The sequence below is a fragment of the Fringilla coelebs genome, assembly GCF_963513975.1.
Source record: "Fringilla coelebs genome assembly, chromosome: 4".
NCBI lineage: Eukaryota > Metazoa > Chordata > Aves > Passeriformes > Fringillidae > Fringilla > Fringilla coelebs.
The window spans coordinates 26,826,408-26,851,287 of record NC_140032.1 but is presented as its reverse complement, the minus strand read 5'-3'; the positions used below and the strand labels follow the sequence as shown (position 1 = coordinate 26,851,287).

General features: G+C 41.4%; 1 protein-coding gene across 1 annotated transcript in view; it reads left to right on the top strand.

Moving 5' to 3' along the window:
- SCFD2 (sec1 family domain containing 2) overlaps positions 1 to 22,771 on the top strand; it is a gene marked incomplete at its 5' end in the record, with an annotated part of 187,813 nt that extends 165,042 nt beyond the window's left edge. The window contains 4 exons of the mRNA XM_084203850.1: positions 8,003 to 8,148; positions 11,686 to 11,820; positions 17,098 to 17,217; positions 21,178 to 22,771. Of these exons, the coding sequence (XP_084059976.1) occupies positions 8,003 to 8,148; positions 11,686 to 11,820; positions 17,098 to 17,217; positions 21,178 to 21,270 (494 nt within the window). The 3' untranslated portion in view covers positions 21,271 to 22,771. The remainder of the gene's footprint in view (positions 1 to 8,002; positions 8,149 to 11,685; positions 11,821 to 17,097; positions 17,218 to 21,177) is intronic.
- Positions 22,772 to 24,880: the final 2,109 nt, after the last annotated feature.

Sequence of the window (24,880 nt, the reverse complement as noted above, 5' to 3'; positions counted from 1 at the left end):
ATTTACCTTTTCACCTAAATGCAAAGTATTTTAGTATCAAACTCTGGTAGGTAACAGAAAATACACGTTGCTTTTATACTAAAATTAAATTGTTCATGATTCATGGCTTCAAAAATTGACTCATGCATCCCAAGCCCACAGGTACAACGTTGTGCTTTACAAATAGATTAATATCTGTACCAACAGTGGCAGTTTTTCTCTGTGTATTCTTTAGAGAAATATCTGAAACACAGTAATTTCATATTAGCTCATTTACTCAGTAGATCAAGTACAGTACCAGAGACAGGAATTTGTCTCCAGAGGGTCTGTCTCATGCACAGCATGCAACATAGCTGAGCTGGTAGTACACAGTAGATGCTGTGCATGGATTAAACCACAAGAGCTGCTTGCCATGATCTCTCTTGGCTGTGATGGAAGGGATTGAGAGGGCTGTGTTCCAGTGTAACCTCTTGTCTGTCTGCAGAATAGGGACTCTGTGCCCTGGGTTCAGCCCTGGCACATGTGACCAGCTGAAGAAGGACTCATGCATGGCTTCTTTGCAGCTCTCCTACAACCTCAGCTCCTTGCTGGAGCCACCTCCCGGCAAGGCTGGGACACCAGAAAGAATGTAGCCTGTTCTTTGTGTGCATGGCACCACTGACAGTGGCAGGACAGAGCAGCTCCAGTGAGGGACAAGTGTTGTCGCAGTGTGAATGCATAAATTTTCAGTGTTCCAGTTCTTAGTCCCTTTGTCCTTGGTCATGTGTGACTTGCAGTGTGGCAGGTTGCCATTAAAGTAGAATTTCTGATTTCACTGTGGAGAATTGTGGCTGTTGATTTCAGTATTATGGGTTAAAAGGGTTTGGTGTTTTGTTTTGTGGGTTTTTTTATGTTATGTAGTTAAGCCCTTTACCATAAATATTTCTGGCTTTTCTCTGGAAGTTGTTACACTTGTTGTTACAGAATTATCCTCACTTGCAGGATGAAAGAACAGTTGTTCTGCCCTTACCTTGTTTCATCCCCGTATTCCACCTCAGTGTCCGAAGTGTTGATGTCTATTTTCAGGAGAAGCTGCATTAGGAACAAAAAAAAGTATAATATGGTCCTTGCCCAGTACAGCCCCTGGTCTCTAGGTCTCCAGCAGAGCATCACAAGCCACATTTCTCTGCTTTTCAGCATTGTAAATGGTTTCACACACCCTTGTCAGCTTTGGGCTACATTTGCAGAGGCACAGCATGTCATGGTTCTTGCACCACTGATGGAAGGACAAGAGAAGGTCTTGCGCAATCTGCCAGGTAGAAAATTGCTCTCTCTAATGACTTGGCAGGTTCTTGATAGTATAGAAAAAAGGGAAGCCTTCCTTCTTCTTCCTAATGGCTGTAGCCCCTGGGAGATGTGCCACTTGACTTTCTCTTCTCATCAGCTTGTGCCCAGCAGGCTACAGTAAGTCAGAAATCCCTCAGCAAACCTGCTCTGAACTGAGCCTGGAGTTAGGTTTTTATTTAGGCAGTAGCAGTATCTGATGTAACTAAGTCTAAATTGCAATTCTTCTAATCTTTCTTTTTTATTTTACCTGTTATTAAATTTTGCCCATTGAATGCAACCTAAGTGCCCATTGTCAGTTTTCAGATGGCTTTTCACCTGTGCTATAGCATGCTGGGTGAAGAGGCCTTTTGGAAAAGATGATTATACATAGCATTAGAATGTGATTATTCTTGTCTTGCTGTTAAAAATATTGTTTTGCTTCAGTAGCTGATAAATAGATTACATTAATTAGTTTTAATTGTGGTGTTATGTTTTTATTGTATAAAGCTGCCTACACTAGTTTATGAATACTGCGAGTTCTGCAAGTTTGGCTCAGAATTTAAACTGGGAAAGAAAATGTCTCTTGGAGCCTTCTCCATTATCATCATTCTTAGATCCATGAGTTAAAACCGTTTCCTGCATTTGTACAAATTCTAGGTATGGCCATTGTTTTCGGGAGGAAGCATTTACCAGTTATGTCCAATCTACAAGCCTGATTTGGCAGTTTGAGGAATACACAAACAAATTGGACTGTGAATGCAAAAAACATTGATTGTATTCATTTTCATTGTCCAAGGAAAAAAGTATAGAAAAAATCAAATAAAAATACTGAAATACTTATTTTACTTTGTTATTGTTTTAAAAGTAGAATTCATTTAAATCAACATAAGGAAGAAAAAGGTTTTTTAAAAAATAAGGACCTTCCCAGATCTTATTTTCTGGACGTTCCCCTCTGAATACAAGTGGGTAAAGCATCTAGACTCCCATGCTTCTGTGGATTTCTGGTCAAGGCAGCTGAGTAGAGCCAATATTGATAGTCCTGACTGCCTCACCTGCTGCTACCTGGACACAAACCTCATCCCTCATCCGTTGTCCTTCACATATGGGGTACTTCTTGGACAAGGTGAGAGGCAGCAGATCTGAGGGTGAAGCTTTTCATCACCACTGGAAGTTATTGGCTAATGCCCCACCTGAGTGGAAGGGACATCCTTGATGGGAGTATACATCGGTCCTTGCCACAGTGCAGCCACTACTCTGAAGACAAAAAGAGGGTATCTGAGAATAATTTGCAAAAGACTGAGCAAAGACTATTGATCATATGGGTCCCAGGGTGGTATGCTCATAAAGCTCTACATTGTTTATTAAAACCTGGAGTTTTACTGAGTTCTTGCAAGAACATTACTGGGAGGCCTTACTGGACTTACAGAGCATTTATCATCGCTTTATTAGCATCTGTGTTTTTAATTAAGATATGGACAGCTTGAGGGAGCAACTGAATGGTTCCTGAATGAATTTGTTGCATTAATTTCCTTCAGAAAGCACATCTGAGCCTAACTTAAATTCCTCCTGCAATTAATTAATGTAATTTATTGTGGTAAGTTCTGTAGTTTTTCTCTGTAATTGTTCACTGGATTGGCAGGTTTAATTTCATGTAACATGAGAACCAGCAGTACCAAGCTTGCAGTGCTTCATAAAAATTGATATTACACGTTGTACTGTTGGATTTTGGCAAGAAGAAGGCAATAAAATATTCCTGTCGTATCAAAATATCCAAATGACAGATATTAAGGCCAAAATTTAAAAAAAAAAATTACTCTCCTAAGGTAGCTCTTAAATCCATATTTAATCATGCAGGCAAGTGGGCAGATTTTCACATGTGCAGCTTTAGAGCTTGAGATCCAGCAAAGTTTTTATCTACATGGTCTGTGTGTCCCTTGTACACCAAAGAGCAGTTTCCAGAAGAGGGCTCAAAGACTTGATGCCAAAAACAACCTTTCCAAGCACAGTGCTCTTCAGGGAACTCCAGAGCTTGCAGGATGTGTCCCTATATAATAAAGATCAGAAAACGTGCTGAAATGCCCTTGGAGGCATACGTGTGCCATCCCTGGATGCTCAGCACTGCTGAAGTGTGGATGCATATTTAAAAGCTGAAGCAGAGATATAGGATTCTAAATTTAGTTAACTCTTAAAAAAACCATCCTGGGCTTTTCTTTCAAATGGGATATGTTTGTTGTGATGAGAGTAAAACTACAAATTGCATCTTTGTCGGTCACAATGCTGCCTTCTGTGGTTTCCTAGGAAGTGGATCAGACACACTCCTCCTGTCATAGGAGATCCATACCATCACTTGCACTGCATGGTTCTAGAGACTCCCCCAAAACACATCATTGTTTTCACTCTCCATGTGCCAATCAGATCATAAATCTGATAAATCAGAGCTTTGATTTTTGATATTGTGTGCATTTCCCCCCCTTTTCTAATGTTTTTCCCATACGCTGCTACTCTGTTCTTTCCTCCTGCTCCCTATCTTTTCTGCCTGCTAGCATTGGCAGTCCAGATTCTGGGCTGCATCAAGAGGAGTGTGGCCAGCAGGTTGAGGGAGGTGATTCTCCCTTTCTGCTCTGCTCTTGTGGGATCCCTCCTGGAGTGCTGCATCCAGTTCTGGGATCTTCAACATAAGAAGGATATGGAACTGTTGAAACGAGTGCATAGGAGGGCCACAAAGTTGATAAGGGAGGACCTGGCTGTCCATCCAGCACCACTCATGCTCTGGCTGGGGATGTAGAGGACAGAGCGAGCACAGAGCAGGACCCTCTCCTAGCCCCAGGGATGGATGTGCAGCAGGGAAGCTGTCACAGGCACCACTGTGTCTGCCCCTTCTGGACCCTCTCTTCACTCAAGGGCTGTACAACACACCTTTCTTCTTAATTCCCCCAAACTAGAAGGGAATCAATTACAATTTTTCACCTTCTGCTGGTGTAACCATAGGGAAATCACAGATTTCTTGTGTTCTGGGCTGTCCTTCCTTGTCCCACAGTGTCACACTCACTTAGCAGCTTCGCTTTTTAGATGCATCAGAGAGCATCAGACAATTCAGTACAAATCAGATGGAAGAATAAAGATTCAAATATGTGGCAGAATCCATGGGGAAGAAAAGTGACAGGAGAATGATACAAATCACATCCTAATTTTGTTTTTTTATGGAATAAAGATTCAAATGTGTGGCAGAATCCATAAGGAAGAAAAGTGACAGGAGAATTATACAAATTACATCCTAGTTTTGGGTTTTACACTTTTGTTTTACCCTGCAAAAAACAGCAATGATCTGTGTCACTGTACACATTTGCAACTTCTTTTGCATAAAAAATCCTAATGTACAAATATACCAAAACTATTGTAAAACATATGGCTCTGGATATGCATATGTAGGTTCTCAAATTTATCTGCTAGAGAAAGAAGGGCCCACATTGCTATGCTATCACCTGAAGTATAAAAATAGAAGATTTTAATTAATTTAATATCACAGTGCTGTATTTTGAGTTCTGACCTTGAAGGAACCCTTTATCTCTTGCCTGTCTGTTAATATGCTTGTCTGTCTTTTGCTGACAAGCATATTAACTCTGCATATCTAGAAAATAATGAAATCCTGCATAATGAAATCCTGATGCTGGATTTTCTCTCCCTCAGAGTTCAAGTTAGCTGGTTTAGCCCATGATTCATTGTGTGCCTCTGAAATGGCTTGGTTATTCTGCTGGCTCTCTTCCAAGGTTTGCAGGGTTTACATTGGTTTATTTCTGTAAAAGGGTTATAGAGACAGCCTAAGGTGGAGAGAGCAGATGTTAATACCAATAAAACAGACTGGAGTGGTAAACTTTCAGCTTTCCTAAACTTTCAGCTTTGTAAGAATCATAAGCCTGGTGATATCTCTGAATTATCAAAGTCCTCCCAAAAATGTTGATAACTATCATACTGCTTTAGAGAAAGGACAAGTTTGTTTGAAATGCCTTTATGTGTACCAAAAGAGACAAAGCACAGTGAAAGGCTTCCTGAAACTCGGGTCTGAAATTCTCATTTGTTACATTTTGGAGGTACAGGGGGGGATAATCAATCACATGCTGCTCTTTAATTATAGGTCTCTATTATGGGTTCACAGTGCCCATGTCCTTTTCTTAAAGCATTTTCCTTCCAGTTTCAGAAATCAGTAGAAGAGCTGGTCCTGTTTGGTTCCTGGGTCACTCAGTACTATAGAAAACAGCATCTCCATTCATTCTCCTTTTTCAAACTTCGTGTTAAAATGGATTAATTGTGGTAAAATGGTTATGCAGATGTGTTGCTTAAGAGGAGATGTACTTTGTCTCATGAAAAAGTTCCTAAGTCTTATCGTGGTAGGCACTGAATGCAGCTCTCAACAGACTCGTTTTCCTCTCTGCAGAGCTAGGTTGTGTTCTTTAAAATCTTGAGTCCTCTTCAGGTTAGTGGTGATTTTCTTTTTCTCCACAACTGGGCTTCTTCAAGTCCAACAGGAAAACCCAAAATTTTATTTAAATGCATTTTCCCATGTATAATAGAGCTTGGGATTCAAAAGAATTCATTCAGCATGCTCTCCAAATGGCGTTTAACTTCCCAAGAAAAAACAGTAACAGGAAGTTTTGTTTTAATTAGTACATGAGCTGTGCAGCAGCTAATGTATTCCACCTCTTCACTGTTGTAAAAGGGGCAGATTTCTTGGGAGCTTGAAGCGAGCAGAGAAGAGGGGTTGTGTTCTGCTCTCCATATGCTGCAGAGCCCCATTTGCAGGGAGGGTGTGAATGGGAGGTGATTTGTAGCTGCCTGCCGCTTGTAAAGAACAAGCTTCTGTTGTTCTCCAGGCTGGAAAGAAACCTGGCTCCCCTCTATAACCCTAGAGCAATGCAACAGGTAGACAGCAGCCTTCAGGGATTTTGATTTCAACAATAAGGGATTGTTAAGAAAACTATTTTTTTTTTTCATTTATAAAATGAAAAAATAAGAGAGAAACTTTGAAAGTACATGTCTCTTCCCTCTGTCAGGCCAGCCATAAACAGCCAGACTGGATCTTCATGGTCCCAAACTGGTCCCAAACTGGGTCTAGCTCAGCACTTTGACCTGGAGACTGGAAATGGACATTAGCCCCTCTGTGCTCCAGTGCTCCTCGAGATACACTTCTGGTTTTGCTGGAAGGCACAGCTGAACACAGCCCAGTGCACCAGTGCTCCCACACCTCTCCTCAACAAACCATATTCAGATAAATGAAAGCTCAGTGTCTATTCAGCATCATGTAGGAACAGTTTCAGAGCTCTCTAAGTGCATGTGTGTGTATGTGTTTATATTGTATATAGTTTTTACTGTGTGGAACACCAAGATATGAAAGTAATTCAGACTCACTGGCAAATAGTCTCTGTACATTTTGAATTTACCACCTATTTATTGATATTTTTTTTAAGTGCATAAGGATTCTGTCCTTTGTCAGTTGCAGAGAAAGTTTGTTCAGGGATCTCCTACCCAAAAATCTAGGTGCCTTCCTGACAGTCTGGATGCCTGTTTTCAGTGCCAGGCTCCAAGGGGGCGGCACAGTGCAAGCTGGACCTGCAGGGAGACCCTGGCCTCTCAGGAAGGTTCTGCACAGACATAGAGGTTTGCTAGTGCAGGATTGGTTTCTGAACTGGAGCATGCACACAGAAGCCACTACAGCAGCATCCCTGGAGAAGACAACAGCAATAAGCAGGAGTGAGTGTGTTAGTGCGAGCATGTGGCAAGAAGAGCTATTTTGTGATGGATTTTCTGCCACAGGGATGAAGAGTCAAGCAAGCAGAGAGGCAGGCAGAGATGTCAAGAGGAGTAGAACTGTGTTGACAAGGCAATAAAAATATCAGGCGACCCACTTACCTCTCACTTGGCTAATTCTCATCAGCAGTGGAGTCAAGAAAGCATTTGTTTCAATGCTTCTGTGCAGTATTGGTCATATGGTGAGGGGGATGGAACCAAGACTAAGGCATTCTTTATTCCAAGGCCCTGTCTGGCCACCCAGAGGGACTTTTTAGGTGGTCCTGTTATTGGAATTTAGCCTTAGTGGAAGATAAGTGTTATACCTTAGCAGAAGTGCATTGGAAAAATACATTAGAGGTAATAACTCTGCCACTTTGAGGGATAGGAAGGATAGGAACTTTCTTTTGTGGTGATGCAGCTCTTTCCAATGTCTGGCTGACCTTTCTGCTGTATTTAGCACAGATTCTTCCATTTTTCTTGTCACAAAGGTAGGAAATGTATTTGGAGTGAGCAGGCTGCTGGCCAGGGAGGAGCAGTTCCCTTTTTCATGGCTGTTTACCCAAGCAGACCAGCAAAGCAGCTGGCTCCTTCCCACATAAGAGGGGGCTCTTCTTTGGGGTCTGCTAGCATGGAACCTTCTGTTGGCTGTGAAGAGCAAAACGTCCTCTGTGCTGATGAAAATGCTGCATGATTGAGGTTACAAAGAGAGGCACTCTTCCCTTTGCCTGCTGTCCAGAATTTTTGCCTTCTTGTTTATCTGCAGAGACTTGTGCCATGCTGAGGACATGCTGCCTAACAAGCCCCCAAGTTTCTAGAATATAATGCAATGAAAATAATTTTAAATTTCCTCCCTGTTACCCCTTTCCTACTGTTTATTATCAAAACACATGAACATTTTTCACTCACTCAGCTGTGTGTTTCTTTATTTCTTTAGGCTGTGACTCATCACTGAACCTGACATCTCAGAAAGCCACAGATGCCATGGACGGTATCTTCCGGTCCCTCAGGGATATTGCCAGGGTCCGAATGCACATGAAACAGTTCCATTCCATACATAATCCAGGCAGCAACATCCACCAGGCAAGTGTAGCTTTCTTTTCCCTGTGTTTGTTTTTTCTCTAGCCTGCTCTCAAAATTACAGCGCTAATTTTGTGGATGTGCTAATCCTACACATTCTGCCCATAAAGAAGATACTTAAGCACAGATTTTATAATTGACCCAGTCATCAAAAACTTCCTCAAGTCCTTTGTCCAGACTCAGGCATATGCATATCAATGTCAGCTCTGAGGAAGAAATTTGGGCTTTGCTCTGCAGCACTGTGGAATGACATGAATGCCTGTGAAGGCCTGGCTAGGTCAAGATGGCTCTCGACTTAGACTGCTCAAGGCAGGGTGAAGCAGGATGTCTGCATGCATACTGCAGCTGTTTTCTTGTTGTATTTCCTCTCCTGTCACTGTAAGCATGAGGGACAAACCTGTTTATAAATAGGTCACAAAAGCAGCTTCTGTTTCTGAAATAGGTACACATGATCTACAATACTGCTTTAGGTCATCAGGACTAATAGACAGTGGTTTTCCTTCTCTCTGTCTCTCCTGAAGACCTTTCCCAGTTAAAAATAGAGTTCTACAGCAGAAAGTAGTGATTTAGAGAGAAATCATAAAACATGATTCTAGTAGCCTTGAGCCACAAAAAATCCTTCCAAACTCCTAATGGTGCTGTATACCAGCAAAGGGATGAAGTTCAAATTAAGCATTGCTTTGTAAGAACATGAGCGTTGCAAAATGTCACTGAAAATCTAAGGTGAATGAAAAAAAAACTGTTCCTGAAGCCTTCCAGCAGTTTGGACCAGTCTGGTGTCCAAAATGGGGAAAATTGTTAAACATTTAATACAGTTCAGTGCAGGGGCAGTGAGATGATAAGAAAAGTTTCCTGGAAGTGTAATTAGCATCAGTTTGTCCTTTGGATGTAATCCACTTTGCTTGTTTAGGGATAAGTGCTGGAACACAGCAAGGGATATATTAACACCTTGCAGCCCCTTAATCTAGTCCTGCAGGGGATCTAGTTGCTTGAGTAGGACAAACCATCTGCAAAGGGAAGTCCAGGAGATTTATAATAGTAGAAATAAGCAGGCAGTATGTGATTGTCCATGATGCTTACAGCTCTCTGGAAATGGGCCTCTCTTTTGACTGGCAGGGGTTGTGTGTGATCAGTTCAGCTCCTCAGAAGAAGCAGTGCCCGTCCTGTGACCACACTTATTGCCAAAGCTGCTTAGTGCTATGGGAGTGGGTTTAGCCTCTACATACTTTTTCACTTTGTCTGTTAAAAGCTGGGAAGCTTCCATTTCTTCTTAGGACTCATAAAAAGGTTTCTATGGATAAGTAACTGGGAATTGGATAGCCTCTTAGAAGGACTTTATGTAGCATTGTAGTTTGTGTGTCTTATATAAAATGATACATGTTTTGAGCAGGTTGTCAAACTAGTTTATATAGTGACCATGCAAGAACAGAATTTTGCCTGTTATTGAAACTGCTTTCATCTTGATCTGGGTATATTTCTGCCTTCCTCCTTCCCATCCTCCATTCCTTCTTCCATCTCTCACTTTCCTTTCCTCATTCTCTCTCTTTGTCTCTCTGTTTCTCTCTCTTCTCCCCTTTATAAACTAGTATGGGGTGTGTCCCATAGCTATTGAGGTTTTGAACAGCTATTTTAAACAAATTTGTGCCTGTCAAAATTTAAAGTTGATCAAAGTTTCATTATATGAGATAGAAACCAATGCAGGTTTTGGGGGTTGTATGAAAAAAAAACCCTATAAATATAGTAGATTAATTTCAAGTCATAAAAGATTTTTTAAAATATTTGAAACCATTATATAAAAAAAGTAGGGGATCATACTGTCTGTATTTTAGTGTCTATGTAATCTGACTGGGTTGTTTTGAAGGGCATTGAGTTTTGGTTCTGAAAATTCAAACATGCAAAATCATAGCTAATTTTTGACGTCTTTTGAGTAGATAGTTTTGTCTGAATGATATTTTTCATTTCAGTCAGATGATATTTTTCCTTTAATTTTGTAGAGTAAGCCTCTCTGTTAAACTGTGATTTGATCTCTGCTCCAAAAATACTTCATTCCTAATGTTTTTCTGTTCCTCATCTATGAAGATATTAAACAGATTTTTATAAATAGGACTTCATGCCTGCATGTGTATTTTCAAACAGTTGTTTATTGCGTGACTACATTTGACAGAAATCTTGACATGTTCTAGAAGATCCTGCAGCTCGTGTCTGCTGTAATTTGCTCTGTTGGCTCAACTAAAAATTATGCACATGTTGTAAGAACTAGATGAGTTGTATAAATCTTTGTTGACAGCATTGTATTAAAAAACTGTAAGCTTTGTTTCTCACTCTAAAATGTTGGATGAAAAACATTTCTTTAATGACTCCAGAAAATTTTAGTTTCAAGCCAAGTGGTTTGTGTTTTATTTTCCATCCATTTTTTACTATTTACTTGCAATATGTCTCTTGTAGATATCATCTTTGCAAAATTAATGATGTTGGACTTGATTGCCCTAAGTAATCTAAGGGATGATATATACCTGGGGTAGTCCCAAAACCAAATAATTTTAAAGCTAATTTTAAAGCTGCTCATTTTCTATGACTGTTGCACTTTCTGAAATTATCATGGTTCCGTTACAGTTGGGGCAAAATTAGAAGCAGTAAAACAAAGCTCTATCTGTAAACCAAGTAAGCTTGAATTTTCATTAAAGATCTTTCCATTGGTTCCTAAAGGTTTTATCTTAAAAATGTTTTCAGCATGTCAGAGTGGTTTAAACCTTGGTATTGGAATGTGGAGATTATTAGGCTACTACTTCACTTTCAGCCTGGATTTGTGGATCCTGAAGAGGTTACAAGGTTGATCTTTGGGACTAGACCTTCCAGTATGATGGCCATTTGTACCTTTACATTTTCCAGTTCTCCTAGCCCTTAAGTTCTCTGAAGCTCTGACATTCATGCTAATGGTGGGGTTGTTTGGCCTGTTGTTCAAAAGTCTTCCAGAGATGGAAGTATTATGTGGAGTGCCATGGCCAGAGAAGCTAAAGGGCTAACAGACACTCCTTAGCTGTGCTCTCCCATGAGGGGCAAACAGGCATGTTGGTCTCTTCCCTTCCTTGCTGGGATCCAGACTGCGCTGGGGACATGACACTTGGAATAAGGCAGGAGTGGTCAATTTTAAAAAAAGTCCTGGTTTAGGTGTTTGTAAAATCATTAGAAAGGGAATGAGATCTGGGTGTACAATGGGCAACAGTCTCATCCATATGGTTATTCTTTTCTGTATTACCTCCACAAAGATTCTAGAGAAAGTAAAATCCCCCCTTTCTCCCTTGTCTCTCTTTACTGATATAATAACACTTGGGGCAGAGTGAATGTGTGCCTCTCTTCCAGTCCTTTCAGTGTGATGTTGTGCTGGTGCACACCATCTGCAGTCAAGGTCACAATCTCTCTGAATGCTTTCATTTCTGGGATAATTATTTCTGTAACCTTCAACAGAAATAAAATATTTAGAATCACGGTTGCACTGAATCTGAACGGGTTTACTCACAATGCATTGTTCTCTTTGAGCAGGCTTCTTACAAACCCCTGCTGAAGCAGGTACTGGAAGAGGTCTGTAATCCCGATCGGCCCGATCCTGTTGATATTGAGCACATTTCATCAGGCCTCACTGATCTCCTTAAAACTGGATTCAGCATGTTCATGAAGGTAAAGTAGCCTTCCCAGGCTCATCTGTAAGATTTGCCTGAGGTCAGAGCATGATGCAGCAGTAGTTGATTTTATTATACTGTTCAGCAGAACTTAAGGGGATAAGGTTAGGAGCATTAAATCCTTGAAGGGGAGCTGGGACTAGCTTGAGGCATCACATTGCAGGTTCACAGCAGACAGGTAGCACCTGCTGAACAAAGCAAGAGGAATGGAGCAGGCTGAACATCTAAATAAGGGTCAAGGTGGACACCAAAATAAGTATGATATATCTGGGAAGAGGCAAAGGGGCTTTGCTAAAGGGAAGTCCTGACTCACATAGCTTTTAGAGCCCTTCAGAGACACCCAACAAACAAATTGATAAGTAAGTGTCAGTTCATATTACCTACGTGGCATTCCAAAAGACATTCCACATGGCACCTCATCAAAGGACTTTAAGGACACTCAGCAGCCTTGAGACAGGAGAGAAGTAAGTATGAGCAATCTGGTCTCACAGGGGATGAAGAAGGAGCTCCAAATTCAATATCTTTTCTATATTTGATATGTTTCAACTAGTACCATAGGAGAGGGAAGGAAGCCTGTTTGTTAGTTAGAAATTTCTTTGTGGATCCTCCTAGCACATTTTAAGATGTTCTACAAGAATTTACTCTGCCTTACGAATCAGCTCATGCTAAGTGTCTGCTATTTACAGAGTTGAAGTGGGGAGTAGCCAGCATGTTGTACATTCAGCCTTGTTTTACTGCATATCCTGAATTCTCCATTGAAAACAACCCTAAATTCACACCAAACCACACCAGTACTATGGTTATGAGTACAGTACATTTCAGTATTGTGCCCGGTGTTTTTCCTTTAGTTTTACCACCACCACCCCCCCTCCGCATGGAAGAGACATCAGCAAACTGTGTGAGGCAGTGGACACAAGTTGCAGCAAGGGAAATTCCAGTTGAATAAAGGAAAAGAATTCTAACAGGAAGAGTGATTAAGTCCAGAGAATTCTCCCTCTCTGAGATATGTTGGCCAAAAAAGGCCCTGAGCAACCTGATATAATTTTGAAGTTGGCCCTGCTTTGGGCAGGGAGGTGAACGAGATGAGCTATAAAGACTCCTTCCAATTTGATTCTCTGATTCTATGGTAATAGAATTTTTTTTTTTCTCCTTTGTGAAAATTCCTGCTAGACTTGCATTTTAAATCAGGTGACAAAAATAGTTTTGACTGTTGTGTCAGTACTATTATGGAACCCAGTATCAGAATAACAAAGTTATTTTTCCTTTATTTCAAAGAAAGCTGGTATTGAGCACATAATCAAGTAAGCCTAAAGTCCAGCACTTGTTTTCAGGAATCCGTTTCCACAGTTGAAATAGATTTCCAAGATACATTCAGTTAGGTTCCTAAATTAAAATTCTCAGTTCTTCAAAGCTAATAATAAAACCCTAAGACAACAGAGGATACATGTAGAAAAAGTGACCCAATATATCTCCATTCTTACGTCAGAACTGAAAAATTTATGCCAACACTCCAAAAATAGTAGAGTTAAAAACACATTCCACTATCAAACAAAGTAACCAGGCTGTTACACCCAAGTAATTTTTTAATTATTGGTTTCATTTACCAGTAATTTTCACAATTCTATTGATTTCATTGTATTTGTTTATTGCAGAATTTTTAGGCACGAATATAGGTTATTCTTTAAATGGAAAAAAATAGGAAAATAAGGACTTCAGAAGGCCTAAATGGTTAGATGGAGACATTGACACCTTTAACTAGTTTGAGGATTAATCTGTCCTTTTAGAAGGGGTGGGTGTGTGGGGGTGTGTGTGTGAAAGAGAGAGACGTAAGTAATTATGGCAATATGTACCTGTAAGTGCATCTTTCCTGGTAAGACAAATATCCTACTATAAGGAATATTTAAGAGATGAGCAAGTGAACTTTGTGTAGGGTAAACATTTCATAGGCATCATCATATACTTCACAAATATGTGTCCATGCTTGCTCTCTTAGTTTGTAGGCTGGCTTGCTGGCATGTGCTCAATTGTTGCATGAATGAGTGCCTGACCAGCCTGTATTTCTGACACAATCACACCATCAGCACAGTAATTATTTTGTGAGCTTCCTTATTTTTGTTTCTTTCTCAATGCCTGAATACAAATGCCAACTCACATAAAAACACTTTGGTGATTGCCTCAGGTGTGTTAGTTCAGGACAGACTTTTAAAGACATCTCTCATCCAGAAGTTGTTTGTCAGGCAGATATGTTTGTTTTGAAGCTAAGGCATGCTGAAGGGAAAAAGCTCCCCTGCTTCAAGGACTCCTGTTTTGACTACTGCTCTAGATGACATGTTTCATGATCATCTGAGCTTGCTATCATTGATACCAAGTGCCCTACACAGCAGCCTAGTTTCTGGTGATTGACATGTTTTCCTTTTTCCAGTTATTGAACTAAATTAATTGGTTTCTGGTTGGTCACAAATAACAGAATCATCAGTGTTGCTGTTTTTGTTGGGTGAGTTACAAAACAATAGAAGTTGTTTTGGCTGACTTTCCTCGGAAAAAAACCTGTGTTTTGTGAGCTGCCATGAACCATGAGAAAACACCTGTCCTCTAATGCCTTCCTGCTTCAGTTTTAGAGTTTTATTGACCCTGTTTCAGTTTTAGGGTTTTACTGACCACCCTGTTTTACCACCTTCTCCTCCCCTCTCTCTCTCTCTTTCTCCCCCACACAGACACATGCACCAGCAAAGAACCCTCTGACCACCAGCATCCTGAGCACATCCTGTATGGTGAGCTCAGAGCTGGGGAGAAGGCCCTGATGTCCTACTGGGACACTGATGGCTCAAAGCACCATCTCCCCCTCCTTTGGGCTCTTTCATGTCAACATAATGGTTTTGAGGGGTTTTTGGTTAATCTTCTTAATTGCCTGAGACAGCTCTCTGAAATGTCTGGCATTTTGAATTGAAAATTAATTTCACTCAGGGGTTTTTGCAAAATTCAGATTTCACAGTAAATTCAGAGGCAGTGGAAATGTCCCAAATCAACTGAACTGTAGAAGGATCCCAGAAGATACACATTGCTTTTGTTGCAATCCATTTCAGTTCTTCTTCTCTATCACTGGAATGAGTTGTGTTCAGCTGCTTGCAGCCAGTTCCTTCAGAAGAGAGAGTCTTGGGTGGTTGTATTATCAAACAAACAAAAAAAAAAAAACTGGCAGAAACTTGCATTCTTAACACAGCCAAATATTTTGTACCCAAAGTACTGTCCTCCTTCAAAACACTTACACATAGCATAACAAAATTACAGATTCCAAGACCCTTTTCATGTCTGTTTTAATTTAATTTAGAGTTTGCATGCCTAATAGTACTTTTAATACGCATTTCTGGAATTTGTGGTTTGAACTTAAGTCTTCTGAAAAATAGTAAGTTTTATATAGGCACCATGTGTTTGGATCCAGGTTTATTTTGACTGAAGGAAATGATTTGTCAAGACATTTTCTCTTTAGCAACCCTGAAAGCTCATGATTTCCAGTTCTTATACTGGGTGTCCTTTCAGTGTGCCCAATGTTCTGCATGCATGTTTATTATGAGTTTGTTTTTACTAGGAAAGATTTTAGGAATCATAGAATCCCAGAATCACAGAATATTCTGAGTTGGAAGGAACCCACAAGGATTATGGAGTCCAGCTCCTGGCCCTGCACAACACCATTCCCAAGTGTCACACCATGTGCCCAAGGTAATATCCAGGCAGGCCTGGTGTTGGGACCACTTACCTGGCAGGCCTGTTCCAGTGCCCTGGAATTGTAGTATATATGCTATCAACAAAGTCAGAGAGTAAGAGACTAAATACCCAGTATGCAAATACTCAGCTCACTAATACATCTGTCTAAAGCTTTTGCACTAGTTTCAAAGGCTCAGGAATTCAAGAGCTGCTTGCCTGGGGAGCAGCATTGAACAGGGAACCAGCCCCACGTAATCAAAGCCAGCTAGCCTGGAGAGAGAACATAGCATCTCCCTGTGCCGGCTTCAAAAGGAAGAGTCCTTGCTGAAGGTTACCAGGCGGAAAGCCTGACAGACCTTCAGCATGAAAAAGTGCCAAAAGACTAAATATAGGAAAGCCACAATAAGGAAAAGAAGAGGAGCTGTACCCCCAGGATCTGGAGCCACAAGGATCAAAGCGAGTTGCTGTGGTGGGGAAAGCAGAGGAACCCTGCTCTGCCCAAACATGGGTTGACATCAATTTCCTACTGTCAAGAGAATGCTCTTAAAAGCCTACACTCACACAAGGAGAGGAGGCAGAGAGTCTGAAAAGGAATTTAACTATTTTGTCACTTTTCAGAACCGAACATTTGGAGTGTTTCATGCTGCGGGGTAAGGTGACAAGAGCAATTGCATGGGCTCTGTTGACATCCCTCCCAAAGACTGGATCAAGGTAGTGTCAGGGGAGTGTGTTTTCTCAAGAAGGAAACAGTTTGCTAGGAAACAGCAAAGTTATCAAACTTCTAGAAGTGGCTAAGTGGAAACTGATGTAAAGCATCACCTTCACGTTTAAAAGTAAAATACACATTTAAAATTATTAAAGCATCACCTTCACATTTAAAATTAATTTTGAGGTCTTAACTGAAGTGGAATATTTGCGCCCTTTTAAAGATAATTGAGGAAAAATGAAACAAGTATTTTCTTGGAGCCAAAGGTTCTCTATATTAGTTACAAGGTAGTCATAGAAGCATTGGAAACTCTGAATTGAAACAAGCTGTAAACTGATTTTAAACTATAATGGACCTTATTTATTTTTATTGGATGAATTGTAAAAGATTATTCACTGCACCGGTGAAAACACATTGCATAAAATTCTTTTCCATGTTGACCTCAGGCAGGGATTCTGGCATGTTTGGGCTGGACTCCTTGCTTCTGCTGGGTAGTAATTTACCCCTCATTCCCTAAAGTCTCCTGTGTATGTGTATCCAAAGTAAACATCCACCCAAGTACTCTCCTCCCTCTCTGGGAAAGGGAAGAAACTAATGAAGAAGGAATGGAGGGAGAAACCCACAGACTTAGGAGAAACTCCCATAGGTTTCAGAGGAATCCATGGAGACTTTTATTTCCCTGGAAACACTCAATTAGTTCTAACTGGGCATCATCCCCATTGATTTCCTTCTCAGCTGCTATAGTATTCCATGAATATTTCTTTCTGAGCTTCTCTTTGGTCTTCCTCTAGCCACTTAGGGAGCTGATCACTCCCTGGATGGACCTGAATGAAGCAAGTACAAATAATGCTTTTCTTCATTTTATAGGTGAATCGCCCTCACCCTGGTGATCATCCTCTTCTGATCATCTTTATGGTTGGAGGAGTGTCAGTCTCCGAGGTCAAAATGGTGAAGGATTTGGTAGCATCACGCAAACCTGGTACCCAGGTACAAACAGCTCTAAGCATACAGTTCCTGTCCAAACAAAAACTAAGAAAATTCATCAAAAAGTGTTTCCTATAACACTGGTACCAAACCTACAGAAAGCCACAAGGAATGATGCTAGGATTTTGCTGTGAAACATCTGTAAACAACAAGTATTCAGGCACCAGGGGTCTGGTTTTTTCACATTATAGTCATCAACAAAAGTTCAAAATCAGGTTGGAGAGTTCAGAACAGACTAGCATTAATTTGAAGTAGCTTCCATCATGTCTCAAGGGATTAGTTTCTTTGTATTCTTTATAAACAGAGATGTTTGCTGTCCAAAAAGCTACAGGATCCGTGGTCATCCATCTATGGGACATGGTGCAGGGATCCTCTGGAGCCTGGGTACCACCACCCAGTGACTTACCCAGTGGTAATCCTGCAGGCATGCCAGTTAGCAATGGTGAGGAGCAAAATAAATTAACCTGGACAGAGCTGTACTCTTCCTGTGTCCGGCCAGGCATCTGATAGCTGACCACTAGACTTTAAGTAGCCTGAAGCAGGTTATGTGGCAAAAGCCCCAAGTCTCTGCATCCCTTGAGTGTGCCATTGGACTCCTGGAAGGAGGATGGTTCCCACAGTGAGGTTTCAGTAACGTCCATGTGGCTGATCTTTGCCTCATCCGCTCTCTGGCAGCAGAACTTGTCTGCAGTGACTGTCATCTGAATGGAGGAGGGAGAGGAGGAGGATGGGTGAGCTCTGGTGGTACCTGAGCTGTTAAAAATCATCATTAATTGTGGAGGACCAAACAGGTGTCTGTTGAGTACCGCGGATACATAGGGTAATACAAAGACTCTAAAGTGCTATGTAACCAGCTGCACCATAGACATAAATCTGGTTTCCAGGGTGGCTGGTAAATATCTTGTTTTCAAGTCCTGTGGGAGGCAGTTTTGATTAGTGAGAAGTCATTAGCAAAATGGAGCCAACCATAGGCAAAGCAGCCCCACAGTTTGACATGTGTTTCCATGTTTCAGTTGTCTTTGCAAGGCAGTCTCAAGCAGTATTTTGTAAGATGGAGTACCATTTTAGCAGGTTTTTTAAAATCTGGTAACACCTTTCTTCCCCATTAGTCTGCTGCTAATCTCCTCAAAATAGCAAATTATATTTTCCTTCTTGGAGGGGAATTGAGTTGTGACACACTGATGGACAAGTTAATCCACACACAAAATGTATTAAGACACCCTGAAAGATAAACAGAGGGTTAACATCTGAGTTGGTTGAGAACTATGCAGGGAGATTTTCATCTAGCTTTCTAGAGGGACTTAAGGCTTGACAGTAGTGACATGGGATCTGGTGTTGCTTTGCTTTGGCTTAACCCTGGCAGCAGGTCACCCTCTGAGGCAGATTCCTAAGGCATTTTAAGCTTTTACTGCGTCTTGCCCTTTATCCAAATGTGCTGTGTTAGAGGTGAAAGAACTTTGGGGGAGAGGCGGGAGGAGGAAGAGAAAGAAGAAACTAAGCAGTTGGGCAAATCTCTCACAAAAAAAAAAAAGTTTGTAAGTTTGTTGGCTTTACCTGGATTTCTGCACTATAGTTGTGAATATGCACCACCTGTTTAGGATTATTCTCTTTTCAAAAAGCCAGGCATTTATCTAACTCAAGCCAGGATTTAACAGAGCCTTTTTGTGCTGTTCAGGCAGTCAGGTTCAGGCTTCAGGGAACCACTGGCCTTCCAAGTCCATTCCAGTCAAACAAAGCGCTAACATTTACACTAATTACTGGCTCTTTGAAAACTGGAGAAATGTATAAGTGCAAAAATTGAGTAAAGTAATTGAAGAAAAACTGACAGTGCACTGATTACTTCAGCAACTGTTTGGAGTTGAAGCAAATGACATTTAAATGTGGAATAGGAGACACATGTTTCCATCCACAGAACTGTTCTCCATCTGAATCTGAATGACAATTTTATTTCTCATGGGCAAACACAAAGAAATACAGTGTTTCCTATGCAGCATTGGTTTTGGATGGTGGTAAATAGCTCCCCATAACTAGTGAGAAGTATCCTATTTTTGAAGGAAGAAATTACTTCTCTTTTTCTGCTTTAATCAGGAGAGTAATAAAGCGGAAAGAGCATGAGAGAATGTTTCTCCCTCCCTTCTCCCAACATTACAACCGTCTATGTGGTGGTGGCTGAGGCCAGCAGACTGATAAACTTTCAGATGCCCCTTTAGATGCTAACTGCATCCTTCCCTGCCTTCAGCTGTGCTGGGGGGAAACTTCCCATTGGAGTTCAGTGGGTCAGGATGGGAGCTCCTGGCTCTTCCACCTTGGCTGCCACTAGGAGGGGATAGCCCTTCAGGTGAGGCATCAAAGACAGGCATGGGGTATGGAACAAGAGAAGGGCTGCAAAGGACTGGAGAGGAGATGGACATTACTTATCTGGGCAATTCTCCTCTGTAAAAATGAAAGAACAAACATTCTCATTTATCCCCCTCAACAAGCCCTTGGAGATACTGGAGAGAAAGGAGAGAAGCCCTGCTGTATTCAAGCATCTTTTCTGAGACATTAAAGTTGGAGATCTCATTTTTCGCTCTGGGCTTGCTATTTGTTGCACAAATCCCCTGAGGATTCAGTGGTAGGACTCCAAGAAGAAATTGCTTTTATCTGTCAGTGGCTATTGTTGATGTTTGGCTTGTAAACTAGAAAAACTTTAATAACATGTCCTTTAGTGTTTTTCAGAGTTAAAGCTGCATGATAACAAGATGAGCACATATTGTACTATAGTCTGATTCTCATGTAACATAAGTAAGACAGTGTCAGCCTTTGGCATCTGCAAGTTACAGAGACTTTTTCAGGCTTATGAAGGAAGAGATAATCAGTGTCAGTTTGCTGCAGATTGTGTGGGAGGACAAGGGAGGAGAAGAAGTGAGGGGGAGGCTATCACCAATACAGAAGGGATCTTTTCAGTATCTGAAGTGAAAAGATGAAAGAAAGAGCAACAAAAAAAGTTGAAATGCAGCATTACCACATACTTAAGCTACGTGATGGACAGCACAAGGCATTTGATAGCTGCTGCAGTAGATGGACACACATACTCTGTTGTTGATGTTTATGCTTCCTCTCCTTGGTTTTGTGCTGAAGAAGCAAATTCATTTTCAAGTGAGCTAGAATGATTAAATCTGCCCCCAGATCCCAGCCTGCAGTCCTGACCCTACAGACACTGCTAAACTAGGGGCTCAGTAAGAGCAGTGTCCTATGATTTCAACCCTGGCTTAGCTCCTCACAGCAAGAGTGTACACACTCACTCCTGGATGACAGCTTTGCTCTGCAGAGCAGAGCCTTCACACCACATAATTACATACTGATTTTCACTCGGGGAAAACGGATACTTGCACCTAGCAGGATATCTGTCATGGTTGTAGTGAGCAATGGTTTCATTCATCAGACCCGTCTGGGATTAAAAACTAGAAGAAACCAAAGTGATAACATCTGAGAGTGCTCAAGGTTGAGCCTGATGTGCAGAACAGCCTGTGCCTGGTCTGAAAAGATGGTTTGGAACCAGGAGTCTGGCTTCCTGCAGCAGGCACTTCTGTGGTGCTCACCTTACCTTCAGCCGAGAGGAAACAGGCATCACTCAAATCTGTGCTATAGGAGAGGAAACCACGGCTTCATCAGCTGGTACCTCACAGTAAATGCACTGGCAGTCACAATAAATCAGCAGGTAAAATGTGGGTAGAAATGTGTCAAAGCACACATTCATTAAGCATACAATGCTAGCAGTCATTATGCTCCTTAAAGCAATTTAACTGCAGGTATTGCAAGCAGTCAGTTTTGCTGGACAAGGTGTATTGCTCTATCAGTAAACACCAGAGGCAGACAGCCTGCCTAGAGCTGGGTAAAGCAAACAGTTACTGTCTATGGCTCATTAGTACTGTCTCAATCCCTTTCAGCTTGACTTGTTGCTTCTTGTTCCCCTTCTTTCAGGTAATTGTGCTCTCCTCTGTGCTCCTGACACCACACAGTGCTGTTGAGCTGCTGTTTGCCTCAGACCGTCTCCAGCCTGACGCTCGTATCTGACAGGGGAGGCTATGGAGAAGATGAGTGCCTTGCCTGGAAACATCAAATCCCTGCTCTGTCACTCTTCTCAACAGCCCTGCAAAAATTGACGTGTCAACTGCTGCAATTACAGCTCCAGGTGAACCAGCTGGGTGTCTGGCTGCAAGGGAACACCTGCAACTCGTGGGCAGCTCTTCAAAATGGTCCAGTTGTCCAACAACAAACCTCCCCTCCTTGACGATAGCACTGCACGGTGCTGAATCACTCCCAGCCTCACTCAGCATGGTCAGGGTGATTGTTTGTAATAATTCCCTAGTAAAGGAGCAGCTGAGAACCGGGTGATGCACAATTTGCACTCCCCAAGCAGTACCATTTTTCCTGAAGGTTTGGCTGGGTTTGCTGGTAGGAAATGCTGCTGAGGGAGTGAGAGGCTAGCAAAATCCACCTTCTGTCATGCTACCTTGCAAGAGTGTGCCTTATACAATGTTAACAGCGTCTGCTCTTACTTTGTCCCTCACTCCAGAGAGACCATGGAACACGGCCCTGATTTAGCTGGCACAGCAGCTCCCAGCCTGTCCATGCTGTTTCAGCAGGACTGTTAGAGGCAGGGAAGCAGAGCCAGACCCAAGGGCTGGGTTACATGGCTGCTTCTCTCTCAGCTTTCCGTTTCCTGCTCTACTTTCTCCACCCACAGTCCCAGGAGAAAAGACAGTTTCTGATGGCACACATCTCTGTAGATTTACGCAGGAGGCCATATGGGTTGTGAGGGTTTGATGATAACCCCGAAAGAATCCTCCCCTCACATGCATTCTAAAAAGAAAGAAGAAAAAAAAAAAAAAAGGCATGATCCCATTTTCAAGAGGCCACAACACAGATTCTTTCTGGAGCTAGATTTCTGAACAGCATAATTGGAAAACAGCTTTTATTTCTAATTTATGATCATGAAATAGCTGCAATCAAATTCAGTTATGTAATTTTTCTTTATAAAACTTTCCTACAATCTGTGATGAAAGAGCAGCAGCCAATAGATTTAATCGCATATAGCACTGAGATTTCCGAATTGCAACATAAAATGGTGGAGCTCTAAAGCTGCATCCTCTTGCTTCATCCAAGTAATGCTACAACTACATCTTACACTGAGATGAGAATGTAAAATTAAGTGACATTCACTCGATCACAGCATTCTTTATTATGCCAAAGGAGCAGATTAAATGGGAAGTAGTTTTTTAAATTTTGTTCACTAGCTAGCGTTAGTTCTCCTAAATGTTTATAATGGTCTTTAGAAAAGGGTGCATTTTGGTTTAAGTTCAATTTTGAGGGGCTGGAAGGAAACAATGGACTGATTATAAAGCATGAACAATGTCGCCTCTATGGAAGAGAAATTTATAAGAATGACTATAGAATAGAACTTTGTTCTATAAAAAATGAGAAATGCTATGAGATTGCAATATCAAAAGCTCAAGGAATAGTTTGAATAGAGCAACTGGAAAGCAAGTAGCTGGTCTCTTGGTTTTTCTGTCATTCTGTACTGTTCAATCTTTCTTAGAATATGGTTATTTCATAAATTCCATAATCAATAAAGCAATGCTCTAGCAATGCCAAACCTAATCCGCCTTCTCCTTTTCTCCTAGTAGAGCAGAGCTACGCATGCCAGTACTGCATATTCCTGCAATCCCTTTTACTTTTGCATTATTTGATTGCCCCTAGGAATCTAGACCGTCTATCTTGGTCCTAGAACATTTCCTAAACTCTGCTTATAGCAGAAAGGTTTGCCTGTGTTCAGTGGCCATTGCTGAGCTCAGGTACCCACACCTCTGAGATGCTGCTGCTTTCCTCAGCTGATGGAGGCTGCTGTTGTGGTCTTTGCCCCCTCACCTCTCTTTCATCAAATGCCCTCAGGTCTCTGACTTGGCCATCTGAAGACCTACTGTATTGAGGAGGTCGGGGCTGAGTCTAAGCAGACACCAGTGATCTTGCACTTCCTCTGGGTCAAGTAGCTCCTTTGACTGAGACAGACACTAGCTTCCCAGGCCCACACACACTTTGGAGGAATCTTCTCAGCCTTGGGGGCCACAGCTGTGGTAATTGATGCTACTTATGGACCAAAAGTACAGTGGAGTCTTTCCAGTGGCCCTAGTGCAATAGTAAGCTTATTTGTAGGAAATAGCTGTAGCAGCTACATGGACCCTGTGCTGGGGGAAAAGGTCAAGGGATGAGGGATCTCCTGCCAGTCCCATGTGAGTAGAAACAGTACAGAAGAAAGTTTCATGGGCAGGTGCAAGACCATATCAAAGAGTGTCTGAGTCCTCTGCCTGCAACACCAAGCAATACTCAAAAGGCAAAAAGAGGAAAAGAACATAAAGCTAACTCTTGGGAAATTGATTTACTTTTCTATTAATAACTAAGCACTATTTGGTATAAGCTCAGAGTGGAAGGGGAAGCTCAGTTTTGTTTGCAACTCCAATCCTAAATCACTTGGCCTAAATCACTCATGGTCCAAAAGATTATCATCAGCAGGACCCTGTCAGAGTTTCTCTGCATCGCTTACTGCAGCTGTGTGCTAAAAAGGTGAGCCTGTATGGCCATCAGCCTAGTACCAGCACTAACATCCTCCTCAGGCAGGCTTTTAGTAAAGCTACTTTAAACATGAAAAAGATAGCTGAAGACTTGCAATTTGCTTAAGCTCTTCACAGTGATATGGCTCAAAACAAATATTTTATTAAGAAAGTGGCAGTCACATAGAGTTCATGTTCTTCCAGGTTTTGACCTACCTTACACTATCCCTTTCTCACTAAAGACCAAAGTATTTTTGGCAAGTGGAAATGAAGAATCCCATTTTAATTTGAAAGGTCTTTGCCTTATTCAGTTCCGCTCCTACAAGAATTTCTTAAAAGGAAGTTGTAAAGCACTTGTGAGAGCAAAACCCCTGTGGTTTATGCTAATAAAGCAACAGAACCGGCACCTTGCTGTTTCTGCAGGGTATGTTAGCTACCTTAAGAAAGCTATTACTTTGTCTCAACATTTCACTGGTTGTTACTCATTTCTCACCCCCAAAGAATACACAAGGAAACATGCAATTCAAAAATTTAATGTTGAACCAGACAGTAAGAATGAAAAGTCTACTCCCTAGGAGGAGTAACTGTACACAAAATAAATAAGTTACAGTTTAAACAAAAGCACAACTGGCTTTTTAAAGTGCATGTGTATAAGGCCCTTAGGCTCTGAACTCCATTGGTTCAATATTAAAAAAAATTAAGTATTTATATAAAATCTGCCATATGTTTAAGAACGAAGAGGGTCTGGCTCAGCTCAGAATAAGCCATCAGCTTCATTGCCTGGAGCCAGCCATGCTTCACACCTTTTGTTCTTTTTGCACCTACTGCACACAAGAGAGAGAGAGAGAAAAAAGGATGTCTTAGAATGGCATCTGTATTAGACTATCACTCCACACACATTCCTCAGAAGCTCCATGTTGGATCATTTAGTCTGGAAAGCACTTTTTTAAGACAGTAAAAGAATTGTTTGTAATTAGATATGTTTACACCCTGTGGACAATAGCTTTGCATACAAAGAGTAAGGTCAAGTTGTCAGCAATAACATGGCTAGTAAAAAATAAAGGCCATTGTTTACA